The sequence below is a fragment of the Daucus carota genome, chromosome 2, assembly GCF_001625215.2.
Source record: "Daucus carota subsp. sativus chromosome 2, DH1 v3.0, whole genome shotgun sequence".
NCBI lineage: Eukaryota > Viridiplantae > Streptophyta > Magnoliopsida > Apiales > Apiaceae > Daucus > Daucus carota.
The window spans coordinates 4,867,471-4,882,683 of NC_030382.2; the positions used below are offsets into that span (position 1 = coordinate 4,867,471).

The following is a 15,213-nucleotide window of genomic DNA, read 5'->3' on the forward strand; positions in this document are numbered from 1 at the left end:
TAGACGTTGGTTGTTTAGTTTGTGTGTAATATCCCTACTTTATTTTATTTGAAAATACATAAATTATATGAATTTTGAAGAATATTATTATATTTTCTTCCATCTCGTAAAATTGCGTCCAATCTCAAAAATAAAATTTGGACTTTTTGACCCAACAGTTTTGGTTTAGATGTTAGATGGGCCTAGGCAAGTAGCCAATCCCAATTTTTAATTATTTGTGCATATGCTCAACCTCAATATATGGTGGAGGCAAGAGCCTTGTACTCACATCTTCTCGATGTGGGACAAGTTGCCAATACAAATCTTGAGTTTTATAGCTTGTCAATGTGTAACTTGATGATTAATTTTCATCTTTACTTCCATATTTATAAGAAGTGAAATTTTTGCCTTTCATGTCATATTTATGAACTTATTTTTCTTATCAGGCTAAGTAAAGCCAAGTGAAGGAATATGTTTTTACTTATATTTTAATATTTTAATTATATAGAACTTTGTGAGTTCATATGCAGAACTCGCGAGTTCTATGCTCAACTTCTATTATGGAAAGGGTGAGTTCCCTTTAATCACTTAAGAAGTGAGACTTGTTGGCTTTATAAAGAGTTGAGAAAGAGATCTATTTAAAACTATCTCGATGTGGGATAAAATATAATTATCCACAAACCAAGCTACAAGTTGTAGCCGGGTTATTTGCAAGGATTGGCTCTATAGCCTTGAATTATATAAAGGAGGACATAATGTACCTTCTATACCTCCTCGATGTGGGACTAATTATAGTCCAAGTTAAACAACTAACTTGGGTTCATAGTATTAATTTAGAGAAAGAGATGATTACATCTCTTATGTCTCAGCAATGTGTCTTCCACATGATTTTGAGAAATTTATCTATTTCTCTTCGTATGAAACTATATTAATTAAAATTTTTAAACTGAATTTAATTGGCTATAACGGAGCCAAGAGAAAGCTAGAAACTTTCTTAAGTAAAGAGTAAGGTGAGTGGGATTTATATAGACATGGGATGGAGGGGAGTTGCTTTATCTTTTCAATGTGGTACATAGTAACTTGTAAATGGGATAGAAATCTCCCAACCCACATCTTCAAAAGAAAGGAGCAAGGATGGATATATATAGCAAGAGGCAAGGCATTAATTAATAAAATTTGGAGATTTCAACAAGACATGCATCTCTTGTGCACCTAGGCATCTTGCTAGCTTCTTTGAAGTTCTTTTCTTTTAATCATTATTTTTGTACCACATTGATAGCAATATGCTATATTCTTGTGAATATAACCAATGACCTAGTATCTATGCTAAGAAAATTAGAGAAGCAAGGCAAGCACAGCTTGGCGCCAAGGCAAGCACCACCCTAACGCCAACCTATTTTATTTTCTCAAACCTATATTCACCATACCATATCGAGAGGGAGAAAAAGGAAAGTAGTGACTTTCCTTATATAAACACATACATGTCTAAGCTTACTAAATAGGAAGCTCTTGGCTAAATCTAGTAAGTCTCCTTACTTAGTATTTTCATAGTTTTATTAGTTATTATTTAATTATTGATTTATTTGATTTGATTAGTAGTAATTAGAGATTTATTATAAGCATGACTCGATAATAATAAAATAAACGTGTGAATATTTTAGGGAACGAAGTTGTTGGACTTGAGACTTAAATTAGGACATTGTGCACTGTAAGTATATACTGTACTTATTCGCTGTTGATGTTTAATATTTAAATGATGATTTGATTTTGAAAATCATGTTTTACTGATGAAAAACGAGTATTCTTGCATTGATATTTGATGAACTGATGAAGATGCTTCCTTTTTGGAAGTAAAGCTAAACCGATTGTTTAGCTGGCCGGGATCCCAACTTGATGAATTGATGAACTAATCATGTTTGAATACTCGGTTTTAATCTTATGTGAACTATTTTGCTGTGATGAACCTTTGATGATATTGATAAATTCTTGATGATTATTTTATTGAAAGATTGTTTTAGTTTTTGGATAAACCTCAGTTGAATCGTACAATATATGCTTACTGAGCTTTATGAGCTCACTCTTTTATGTCACTAACTTTCTCAGGAAAGAATTTTGGAGAAGGATGTTCTGGAAAGGATAAGAATGTGATGAACTAAGGTTTTAGTGGCAACGAGAGGCATGTAGCAAGTAAAGGAAGATGCTAGTGTAATATGTTTGTGTTTGTGTTAGGAGCTTACGATGTAATCTTTTGTTACAAACTTGAAGACGTTGTAAGAGCTTTATCTTATTAATTGTTGTTAAGATTGTGTAAGCATATATTGAGTTAGTTAGTTTGTTTGGCATCGCTGGGCCGGGTTGCTGAGGTCATCCCGAGTCGGGGGCATCACAGGTGGTATCAGAGCTATAGGTTCGAGTATCGGCGGAAATGGGTTCAAGATTCTAGACTAGTGTGATCTTAAGTTAGGAGGATAGGTCTAAGGAATATGTGGACCTTAGTTGTGAATATGTGGTGTAAACTATGTGTGCCTACTATAGTTCTCGTATGATTTGTGGATTAGAATAAGTTCTAATATATATTATATGATTTTTAGGTGACGATGAATGAAGAAAATAGTAGTGGCGCTGGACCTAGCGTTCAAATTAGTCCTGAGATGAAGTTTGTTTTTGGAGGAAATGAGGAATATGTTGAAGACTATTAGGGGAGATCAAGAAAATACGAATACAACTAAGGTAAACACTGATCGTGTAGAAGAACAAGATAATTCGGAGCGAGAAGGTGAGAATAAACGAAGGTGAACTTACAAGACATTTAAGGATGCTGATCCCCCGATATTTAAAGGAGATTTGGATCCACATGTTGCGAATACATGGATAAAGGAAATGGAGAAAGTGACACTACTAGAAAAAGTAGATATAACATCGCGGCTTCCACATCGGTCTTAAAAACCACCGATGTTAAAAATGTTTTTAACATCAAAAATGAAAAAACTGATGTTAAAAAGCATTTTAGACATCGGTATTTATAATCACCGATATCTTTTCTTCAGTTTGAAAATTAAAAAAACACGGGACTTTTGTTTCCCCCTTTTAACACACTAAAACATACCGCCTTTCTTACAAACATTCCCCTTGACCAGATTTTTATTTTTCCTCTTTCTCTCTATCGGATCTCATCTCATCTCAATCTCTTCTCTCTTAATCTCCTTCAATCTCTCTCTCTCCCTCCGTCCATCTCCCTCCCCCGTCTTTCTCTCACCATCAATATCAAACACACTAACTCACCAATATGAATCTGTTTTATTTAACCCTGATTGCAGTACTAGCTCGAAGAAGATCCATTGGATTTACAAGGTAACTTGGAGGATCTCAATTAGTTCGAATGGATTTCAGATTTGTGATGGGGTCAATTCGATTTTTTGGTTTGGAACGGTTCAATTGGGTTTTAGGGTTTCAATTAGCAAAGCAGGTCTCTTGTTCTCTATATCTATCTTCTTCTTCTTCATGGTATATATCTTATTGTATCTTCTTCTTTATCTCAATTGATTTTTGTTCGTATTTTTGTGATCTTTTCAAATAAAACATTATTATTTGTAAGTGTTTGTGCAGCATATGTTATCTTGTTAGCTACATAGTTTTATATATGACTATTGTTGTTACAAGTATTTTTTGTGTTATAGGTTTTAGTTAAGTGACATCTTTATTAAGCAAATCGATTATAGAATGTTAAGTAAACTATAACGCCCACTGAAACTGCATCTCAAACTGCAATTAAGCAGGGTTCATTTCCATGTTTTTATTATGAATAGTTCCATGGTCTTATTTAGTCAGTTTTGATATTGTTGTTATTTCCAAGTGCCCCCCTCTCTCTGAGTTAAAACAGGTTTGATATTTAGTCAGTTTTGATATTGTTTTTATTATATGAAAAAAACTAAAGAGTATCATTCTTGCTCTGTTCTTAGAAAAATTTGTGTTGCAGTATAGAAGTCCCCCAGTAAAAGTATGTCGAGATGTGGTGAGTTTTAGTTGCTAACTAATTGTATTTTATTATGTGAACATATACAGACTTTCATTTCAGTCAGACTTGTGCATAAAATAGTTAAAGAATTTTGTAAGCCAGGAGGGGGGCTTCCTTTATTGGAGCAAGTTTCGATCCCTACTGCCTCATTGAAACTCTGGAAGGAAAGATATGACTGATGCATTGTCTTCCAATAGCCAATGAGAAGGGAACTTAGCGGGTGATGTCACCAATACATATAAGGAGGTGAGAATTTTAAGTACTCTATAATGTTTTCTATGACTTTGCTAAGAGCAAAGGTGATGTCGCCAAATGTAATTTTGTTTGGAAAGTTGCAGGTCCTTCTCTCTGCCAGTTTTATACAACGAAGGCACTATAGCCCTCATATTGCTCTATTGGCAGTCTGGAGTTCTTCCTCAGTGTTAGGTGAGTTCTTGCAACTTGTAATCTTTCTTGAGTGGATCATTACATGAGGCAGTTAGTTGTTTTCCTCTAATATTCAGCACTTGACCCTTACACAAGCAATTATAATTCTTTTTGGTAAATCTGCTTCAGAAAACTCGATTTTTGTTTGATTTGTTGAATGCAGGCAAACCATAGGATCCTTGATGTAGATGCTACTTGTTTAGAAGTCCCATTGGAGCATGTTGCCTCCAATTTGGAAAATTATGGTAATACAAGTTGCAATTTATCTTAAGTTATATTTAACAAAAATATACATCTTTTCTGTCTATTTTATACACCTCCCTTGTTCTAAGACACACACACACATATTTTTATTATAAGAATTAAAATTTTTACTGTATTTCTAAATAATTGAAATTAAATATATATTGAATTATTTGCACTGCATTTTTACTCTGTAACAGACCTTGTTGTTGAAGATAGTGAACGAGCGGTGTCTGAATCTGCATGCGTATCTATTGTTGTGCTTGGTGCTTCTGGTGATCTTGCAAAAAAGACTCTCCCTGAACTCTTGCACATCTAAATTTCGTTGTGATAGTTGGCTTGTGTTGATGGTTTCATGTCATTATAGAACTAGCTCTCTTCATTTTGATATTGGACATGTATTTTGTACTATGAGGCGATAAATTTATGCTAATATTTTTATGATTAATGTTCTATAATATTTCTCTTTGGATATTATGGTATAATAAAATAGATCAAGTGATGTTTTAAGGATATTTTTAACATTAGTTGCTTCTTAGCAAGTGATGTCGTAAGAAACTTTGATATCATTTGTGTATAAGAAAAACGATATCTTTTAGATTTTTAACTATCAAGACGATGTCTTATATACTTTTGATTACACTATCGTATACTAAGACGATGTTTGAGGTATTATTAACATCAGTTCTAACCTTTTAGACGATGCTAAAAGGTTGCTAAACATCAGTCCTAATTTGTTAAACGATGTTAACATGATATTTGACATCAGTTCCAACCGTTAAAATGATGTTAAAGATATTATTCACATCAGCCAACTTTTGTAGATGATGTCTAATGTGTCTCTAACATCACTTTTTTATAAAAAACGATGCATATGGTTCATTTTACGTTGTGATGTATGTGTTGAAGGGGCTTCATATATCATAATAATATATTATTTGTGTTGAAACCAAGCAATATATTTGTAATATTTCAGCAAAAGACATCAAATTTTTTGTGAAATTTGATGTCTGATCATGCAATTGACATCGGGTTATGACTGATGTCTAAAGACCATACATATAACATCACACGCGAAGACATCGGTCGAATTTTACACAGACATCGGTGTTTGACCGGTGTCTAATGCAATATTTGTAGTAGTGTGATAGAAATTTCTGAATGCTTGGATGAACAAAAGGTGAAATTCGCAACACACTCTTTAAGGGGGGAAGCTGTATTTTGGTGGGACACTGTTAAACAGACAGAAGATTGCTCAACGATGACTTGGACGAGGTTTAAGGAGTTGTTCTTTGATAAATATTTTCCTACGTGTATGAAAAATGAGATGGAGATGAAGTTTTTAGGATTGAAGCAAGAAGGAATGTTTGTGTCAGAATATTTGTCTAAGTTTTTGGAGCTTTCTAGGTTTGCCCCTCATCAGGTTAATACTGAAGCTAGAAAATGTCAGAGATTTCAGGAGGGACTGAAACCTCAAATTAGAGAAAGGGTTTCTTTGTTGGAATTAGAGCAATTTGATAAATTGGTTGGAAAAGCTAGGATTGCAGAAAGGGAGTATGAAGCTCGCACTCAATTTTTCAACAACAAGAAAAGAGGAAGAGACACAGATTTCGGCGGTAACTTAGGATATAAGAAGGATGACAAGAAGTTTCAAAAGACAAAGAAAGAGAGTTTCCGGGGAAATGATAGGAAGACCACTATACCGGAGTGTAAGAAGTGTGGACTGAAGCATGGTGGTGACATTTGTTACCGAGCAGATGGGTTGTGCTATAATTGTGGAGAGAAGGGGCATATAGCGACTCAATGCCCAAAGCCGAAAGTGATTTCTTGCTATAGCTGCGGAAAATCGGGACATGTATCAAGGGACTGCCCACAAAAAGGAGTCAAGCAAGGAGTTGAAACTAAAGAAAATAGGACTACTACATCAAGACCTTTTCAGCAATCAGCACCTAGGGCAGTGGCAAGAACCTACGCAATGACGACTCAGGATGCCGAAATATCGAATGAGGTGGTGTCAGGTACGCTCCAACTTTGTTCTCAAGATGTTCATGTTCTATTTGATTCTGGATCAACTCATTCTTTTGTGGATTTGAAGTATGTGGATAAGTTGAATACTCCTGCGCAAAGTTTAGATAATGCCCTACTAGTAAAACTCCCAAATGGTAGGAATTTGTTTGTGAACAAAGTTTATAAAGATTGCACCCTTATAGTTAGCGGGCATACTTTTCTAATAGACTTGTTACCTTTAGAATTGAAGGATTTTGGAGTGATTTTGGGAATGGATTGGTTAACAAAGTATAAAGCCAATTTGGATTGTAGTAAAAAGCGAATATGTTTAAGGAGGCCAGATAAAAAGAAAGTTTATTTTAAAGGAGACAGGTCAGAAAAACCTAGTGTCATGATATAGTTCTGAAGGCTTATAAGATGTTAAGAAAAGGATGTGAAGGATTTTTAGCTTATGTGATTGGTGAGGAGGAAGTTAAAAATAAACTGGAGAATACCCATGTGGTTAGAGAGTTTCTAGATGTTTTTCCCGAGGATTTGCCAGGATTGCCACCCGAAAGAGAGGTTGAGTTTGGTATTGAATTGGTTCCGGAGGCACAACCAGTATCGAAAGCACCGTATATGATGGCACCAACCGAGTTAGCGGAACTCAAGATACAACTACAAGAGTTGTTGGATAAAAAGTATATTAGACCAAGTGTTTCTTCTTGGGGAGCACCAGTGTTATTTGTAAAGAAGAAGGATGGTTCTCTACGATTATGTATTGATTATAGAGAACTAAATAAGTTAACGGTAAAGAATAAATACCCACTTCCACGAATAGACGATCTTTTCGATCAATTACAAGGAGCCACTTACTTTTCGAAGATAGATTTGAACTCGGGTTATCATCAATTGAGAGTAAAGAAAGAAAGCATTCCATTGACGGCATTTAGGACTAGATATGGTCATTATGAGTTTGTAGTAATGCCGTTTGGGGTGACAAATGCACATGCGGTATTTATGGATTTGATGAATCGAGTATTTAGGAATTATTTGGATAAGTTTGTAATTGTGTTTATCGACGATATTCTTATTTACTCAAGAACTAAGAAGGAACATGAAGAACATTTAAGGATAGTTTTAGAAACTTTGAGGAAAGAGCAATTGTATGCTAAGTTTTAAAAATGTGAGTTTTGGTTAAGGAGAGTAAGTTTTCTTGGACATGTAGTTTCAGAAGAAGGGATTTCGGTTGATCCTTCAAAGATTGAGGTGATCATGAATTGGGAAAGGCCAAGTACAGTGACAGAGATTCGAAGTTTCTTAGGTTTGGACGGGTATTATAGGAAGTTTGTTCAAAATTTCTCTAAGATAGCTGGACCATTAACAAATCTCACAAGGAAAGACGTTAAGTTTGTTTGGTCGGAGGAATAAAAGACTAACGTCTACTCCAGTACTTGGATTACCAGATGGAACTGAAGATTTTGTTATTTATAGTGATGCGTCAAGGAAAGGATTAGGATGTGTGTTAATGCAACGTGATAAGGTAATTGCTTATGCATCTCGACAATTAAGAAATCATGAGAAGAATTACCCCACCCACGATTTAGAATTGGCTGCAGTAATTTTCGCGCTTAAAATCTGGAGGCATTACTTGTATGGAGGAAAGTGTAAAATTTGTACAGATCATCAAAGTTTAAAGTACCTCTTTTCACAAAAAGATTTAAATATGAGGCAGAGAAGATGGCTGGAGTTGTTAAAGGATTATGATTGTGAAATTTTATATCACCTTGGTAAGGCGAATGTTGTAGCTGATGCGTTAAGTAGGAAGGAAGGCGGGCATTGTGCGCGTGTCATAGTAGATTCACTAGATGTTCAAGAACAAAGACTTGGAATGGAATTTGGTATGCAAAAGAAGGATGAGAGCTTATTATGTCAAATTAAGGTCAAACCGATGTTATTAGAAAAGATAAAGGCAAGTCAAAGACAAGATGAACGCCTAAAGGAAATTTTGAATAATTCTAATTCAGAACTGGGTAAAAAGGATTTTAGGAAAGGAAACGACAACATCGTGAGGTTCCGCAATCGAATATGTGTACCATCTGATATAGAGATTAAGAAAGAAATATTGTCTGACGCACATTCATCATCTTTTTCGGTACATCCTGGATCTACGAAGATGTATAAGGATTTAAAACAACATTTTTGGTGGCCTAAGATGAACAGAGAAATTGCAGAATGGGTGGCGAGATGTTTAGTTTGTCAACAAGTGAAAGCGGAGCATCAAAGGCCAGGAGGATTATTACAATCGCTACCTGTCCCTGAATGGAAATGGGAACACATCACTATGGATTTTGTATTAGGATTGCCAAGGACACAAAGAGGAAATGATGTCATCTGGGTTATCGTGGATAGACTAACAAAGAGTGCCCACTTTCTGGCTATATCAGAATCATCACCTTTAGAGAAGTTAGCAAAGTTGTATATACGAGAAATAGTTAGACTGCATGGAGTAGCTGTTTCAATTGTGTCTGACAGAGATCCCATATTTACTTCAAGATTTTGGAATAGTTTTCAAGAAGAGATGGGTACAAAACTAAGCATGAGCACGGCATTTCACCCTCAAACTGATGGGCAATCGGAACGTACAATTCAAATCTTAGAAGACATGTTAAGAGCTTGTGTATTGGATTTTAAAGGAAGTTGGGAAGAACATTTGCCTTTAATAGAATTTGCGTATAATAATAGTTATCAAGCGACAATTGGAATGGCTCCATATGAAGCTCTTTATGGACGTCGATGTAGAACGCCGTTATGTTGGGATGAAGTTGGAGAAAGAAGATTGTTGGGGCCTGAGTTAATTCGTGTTACTACAGAAAAAGTGAAATTGATACAACAAAGGGTCTTAACAGCCCAGAGTAGACAAAAGAGTTATGCAGATAAAGATCGCCCAGATGTGATGTTTAAGGAGGGAGATTTTGTATTTCTTAAAATTTCTCCATGGAAAGGTGTTATGAGGTTCGGGAAGAAAGGAAAGTTAAGTCCTCGTTATATCGGACCATTCGAGGTTCTTAGAAGAATTGGAGAAGTGGCATACGAGTTAGCACTACCACCAAGTTTAGGACATATTCACAATGTGTTTCATGTGTCATATCTGCGAAAGTATATCTCGGATCCATCACATATTATAGATTATGAACCGATAGAAATTCAGGAAAATATGTAGTACGAAGAACTCCCAGTAGAAATAGTAGATCGCCACGAGCAGAAGTTAAGAACAAAGGTCATACCACTAGTGAAAGTGATTTGGAGAAATCATAATATAGAGGAAGCAACTTGGGAACCCGAGGAAATGATGAAGGCGAAATATCCCCACTTATTCGATAAATCAGGTATAATTAAATTTTAAATTTCGAGGACGAAATTCTTTTAAGGGGGGAAGGATGTAATATCCCTACTTTATTTTATTTGAAAATACATAAATTATATGAATTTTGAAGAATAGTATTATATTTTCTTCCATCTCGTAAAATTGCGTCCAATCTCAAAAATAAAATTTGGACTTTTTGACCCAACAGTTTTGGTTTAGATGTTAGATGGGCCTAGGCAAGTAGCCAATCCCAATTTTTAATTATTTGTGCATATGCTCAACCTCAATATATGGTGGAGGCAAGAGCCTTGTACTCACATCTTCTGGATGTGGGACAAGTTGCCAATACAAATCTTGAGTTTTATAGCTTGTCAATGTGTAACTTGATGATTAATTTTCATCTTTACTTCCATATTTATAAGAAGTGAAATTTTAGCCTTTCATGTCATATTTATGAACTTATTTTTCTTATCAGGCTAAGTAAAGCCAAGTGAAGGAATATGTTTTTACTTATATTTTAATATTTTAATTATATAGAACTTTGTGAGTTCATATGCAGAACTCGCGAGTTCTATGCTCAACTTCTATTATGGAAAGGGTGAGTTCCCTTTAATCACTTAAGAAGTGAGACTTGTTGGCTTTATAAAGAGTTGAGAAAGAGATCTATTTAAAACTATCTCAATGTGGGATAAAATATAATTATCCACAAACCAAGCTACAAGTTGTAGCCGGGTTATTTGCAAGGATTGGCTCTATAGCCTTGAATTATATAAAGGAGGACATAATGTACCTTCTATACCTCCTCGATGTGGGACTAATTATAGTCCAAGTTAAACAACTAACTTGGGTTCATAGTATTAATTTAGAGAAAGAGATGATTACATCTCTTATGTCTCAGCAATGTATCTTCCACATGATTTTGAGAAATTTATCTATTTCTCTTCGCATGAAACTATATTATTTAAAATTTTAAACTGAATTTAATTGGCTATAACGGAGCCAAGAGAAAGCTAGAAACTTTCTTAAGTAAAGAGTAAGGTGAGTGGGATTTATATAGACATGGGATGGAGGGGAGTTGCTTTATCTTTTCAATGTGGTACATAGTAACTTGTAAATGGGATAGAAATCTCCCAACCCACATCTTCAAAAGAAAGGAGCAAGGATGGATATATATAGCAAGAGGCAAGGCATTAATTAATAAAATTTGGAGATTTCAACAAGACATGCATCTCTTGTGCACCTAGGCATCTTGCTAGCTTCTTTGAAGTTCTTTTCTTTTAATCATTATTTTTGTACCACATTGATAGCAATATGCTATATTCTTGTGAATATAACCAATGACCTAGTATCTATGCTAAGAAAATTAGAGAAGCAAGGCAAGTACAGCTTGGCGCCAAGGCAAGCACCACCCTAACGCCAACCTATTTTATTTTCTCAAACCTATATTCACCATACCATATCGAGAGGGAGAAAAAGGAAAGTAGTGACTTTCCTTATATAAACACATACATGTCTAAGCTTACTAAATAGGAAGCTCTTGGCTAAATCTAGTAAGTCTCCTTACTTAGTATTTTCATAGTTTTATTAGTTATTATTTAATTATTGATTTATTTGATTTGATTAGTAGTAATTAGAGATTTATTATAAGCATGACTCGATAATAATAAAATAAACGTGTGAATATTTTAGGGAACGAAGTTGTTGGACTTGAGACTTAAATTAGGACATTGTGCACTGTAAGTATATACTGTACTTATTCGCTGTTGATGTTTAATATTTAAATGATGATTTGATTTTGAAAATCATGTTTTACTGATGAAAAACGAGTATTCTTGCATTGATATTTGATGAACTGATGAAGATGCTTCCTTTTTGGAAGTAAAGCTAAACCGATTGTTTAGCTGGCTGGGATCCCAACTTGATGAACTAATCATGTTTGAATACTCGGTTTTAATCTTATGTGAACTATTTTGCTGTGATGAACCTTTGATGATATTGATAAATTCTTGATGATTATTTTATCGAAAGATTGTTTTAGTTTTTGGATAAACCTCAGTTGAATCGTACAATATATGCTTACTGAGCTTTATGAGCTCACTCTTTTATGTCACTAACTTTCTCAGGAAACAATTTTGGAGAAGGATGTTCTGGAAAGGATAAGAATGTGATGAACTAAGGTTTTAGTGGCAACGAGAGGCATGTAGCAAGTAAAGGAAGATGCTAGTGTAATATGTTTGTGTTTGTGTTAGGAGCTTACGATGTAATCTTTTGTTACAAACTTGAAGACGTTGTAAGAGCTTTATATTATTAAGTGTTGTTAAGATTGTGTAAGCATATATTGAGTTAGTTAGTTTGTTTGGCATCCCCGGGCCGGGTTGCTGAGGTCATCCCGAGTCGGGGGCGTCACATTGTGGATTACTCATTGGTCGGATTGTGTGGATTAGTGCTCGGTCGGTTTTCATGTTTTGATATTTTGATTGTGGATTGTGGTTGGTTTATATATATGTTTAAGAAGTTGGTTTACATGTGTTTTCAACAGGTGGTGAATATATACATGCTTGAGCATGTGGTTTATAGAAATTGTGAAATTTATATATAAAAAGTTTACATATTAACACATAATGGGTTCGGAAATAAAAAGCAACCATTGTGCCCACGACAATCTAATAACTGGTAAAATACTAAAAACTTATTGCTCGATCAACATTCCAACAACTAGGAAATATAACAAAGACTTGTCTCAAAAGCTAAACAACTATGATGGATAACCAAAACATTTTTCTGAACAACTCTCAAATAAATGGACAAAATGATAAAAAGAAGTGGTTGCTTGAAGGACCTCTCACAATGGTACTTGCTCCAACTGTTGTCTACAACATACTATAACAAAGCTTTGTTTTACAAAGTAGTTGTTGTCATGCTTTGACACTACGGGGAAAGAAGTTACTATTGTTTAAGGAAATATAAAAGAAAATAGACAGCTTTGGTTGACACTAATAAAACGTTGTGTGTAAGTTAGAAAACTATTGTTTCAAAACCTCTTGCATAAATGTTCTTGCCTTAAACCGTCGTCTACAAAAAGCTACTACAAGGCGTCTTTTTTCAGACCTGTTGTTGCCATGTTTTCCGACCACAGGGAAGTCGATGTAATGTTGTTTAACAGAAAAATATAAAAAAGAATAGAATGCCTTACTTGACATGTATACCCTGTTGTTTGTCACTTAAAAACGGTTGTATTATATGTTTTTTAACAATTGTCCTTTATAAGACAATGTTGTTCATAAGTAAATTTAAAAAGTAACACGAAACTATTTTGCTATATTGTTCTAGCAATGGTTAAACCGGACTTGTTTGATATAAATGAGAGGGCGGTCCCATAGTCAAGGGGAAATTTCAGAGACATGGGTGAAAAATAGTTGTGGGAACCTGTTTTCCTTGTAGTGATAACTATAAACAATTACTATTGAGAAAACTAGGATTTAAAACACAACATTAATACCTGTTTTTAGGCTCCGGAACCAATTTTTAACCTCAATCTATGGATAGTGCTCGTTAACCTACATGACGAGTCTAAAAGTGTTTTTAATTATACCTAAAATATAAGTTGGGGGTAAGCCTGGACTTTCCTCTAAATAGTTGACAGGGGCTTTCTTATGAGTAATGGGTTGTCGTCTGAGTTATTTTGTACAACTACCGCCAGTAGATATGACTGTTTACCGCCTCAAATTTACTAGCTAGAATAAAATAATGAAAACAAACATGCAATTACTAGGTTAGCAAAAAAAAAAGAGCATGCCATTATTAAATGATAAGGAGATTTTGAAGATATATAGATAGCATTATATAGTATATCTTGTTCTACCATACATCTTTGTAAATAATCTAATGAATATACTTTTTATGTTTTCAATGAAATATAAATATAAATCATGGAAATTAGATCGTCTTGATTCATTATACAATCAGTTGTGTGTATGCTAATTCTATCACGATTAATATTTTATTAAAAATATTCTTGAAAAGTTAGGGGTGTGTTAGTATAATAATGGAGGTGAACTATACTGTATATCTTTTTCAGATTTTAATAATTGAATGGAAAATCTAATTTTCAAAATCTTGTAATATATATATTCTAATTTAGTGGGATATCGGTTTTAACACGAGGAAAAATAGGATTCAATAAATTCAAAGTATTTACGTATATTCAGGTTTAGTTTATAAATTACTATTTAATTTAAGTGGAGTTTAATTCATTCCCGTAAATAATTATGATTTGATTAGCATCGTCTTTTTTTTAAAATTAATTAGTGGCATATTTATAATATTAATTTTAACTTTAAATTCTATAAACATGTTCCTTTCTAAAAAGAAGTTTATTTCAACATCATAGAAAATATAATTCAATTCACCTATTAGTTCTAAAAAAAAAACATATTTACTATTACTATCTCCATAAAAGGATATTTAATAGGAAAATGCCTGGTGCACATAATTGTGTACAAAAACATGTACATAATGACATGTGGTGGATTTTAATTGGTTGGCCCCCTGCATTTACACCAACCACCCCAATTGCACTACTCTATTTAATAACCTAGTAAGGGATGAAAGAGTACCATGAATAATACTTAGTGCTGACTTAAAAATTATTTACATGATAGCCAAAACACTGTATATTATATCAAATCTACACAACCTGACCATGTGAAATCATGATTCTTTGAAGTCATATATGTAGATCAACCTAGAACTAGAACATTCTTTTGGCAAATTTTCAGTAGTCAAAAAGGTGCTTCAATGCAGATTTACCAACACTATGAAAGAGGCATTAAGACCACATTAGACTCTTGTTCTAAATAATAATAGAGACAAGGGTGTTCAATATGGAAAATTTAATTTGTAAAGGCTACTGCATTTTGTAAGTACTAGATAACCTTCACAGATGATGAAGATTCCAATGCTAACATACACCATTCAAAAATTCTACAAAATTTCTCCATCTCTTCATCAACACAAATCAATATAAAAATAGATACGTCAAATCTAAACAAATCGTGACCCAATATGTAAAGAGTATGCAAGTCCTTATTTAACAAATTCTTCATCAAACAACAGAGAAGTGATGGAACAAGAAAGAGGAGGATCATGTCATAATATCCATGCAAACCAAGATGTTGAGAATATTGTTTGAGGAGAA

The 15,213-nt window shown here is 34.0% G+C and overlaps 1 protein-coding gene and 3 long non-coding RNA genes across 4 annotated transcripts; all 4 read left to right on the forward strand.

The window, feature by feature from the left end:
* Positions 1-1,221: 1,221 nt before the first annotated feature.
* LOC135150096 (uncharacterized) lies at positions 1,222-2,270 on the forward strand. Its single transcript, XR_010288404.1, has 3 exons — positions 1,222-1,501; positions 1,641-1,687; positions 2,083-2,270. It is a non-coding gene; the product is annotated as an uncharacterized LOC135150096 (long non-coding RNA).
* A 623-nt stretch (positions 2,271-2,893) lies between these two features.
* On the forward strand, positions 2,894-5,143 carry LOC135150899 (uncharacterized). Its single transcript, XR_010289358.1, has 4 exons — positions 2,894-4,240; positions 4,333-4,420; positions 4,584-4,665; positions 4,864-5,143. It is a non-coding gene; the product is annotated as an uncharacterized LOC135150899 (long non-coding RNA).
* A 781-nt stretch (positions 5,144-5,924) lies between these two features.
* On the forward strand, positions 5,925-7,070 carry LOC135150319 (uncharacterized). Its single transcript, XM_064086582.1, has one exon. It carries the CDS (start codon positions 5,925-5,927, stop codon positions 7,068-7,070), a length of 1,146 nt encoding a protein of 381 aa, XP_063942652.1.
* Positions 7,071-11,431: 4,361 nt separating this feature from the next.
* LOC135150151 (uncharacterized) lies at positions 11,432-12,337 on the forward strand. Its single transcript, XR_010288448.1, has 3 exons — positions 11,432-11,566; positions 11,706-11,752; positions 12,140-12,337. It is a non-coding gene; the product is annotated as an uncharacterized LOC135150151 (long non-coding RNA).
* The last annotated feature ends 2,876 nt before the right edge of the window (positions 12,338-15,213 follow it).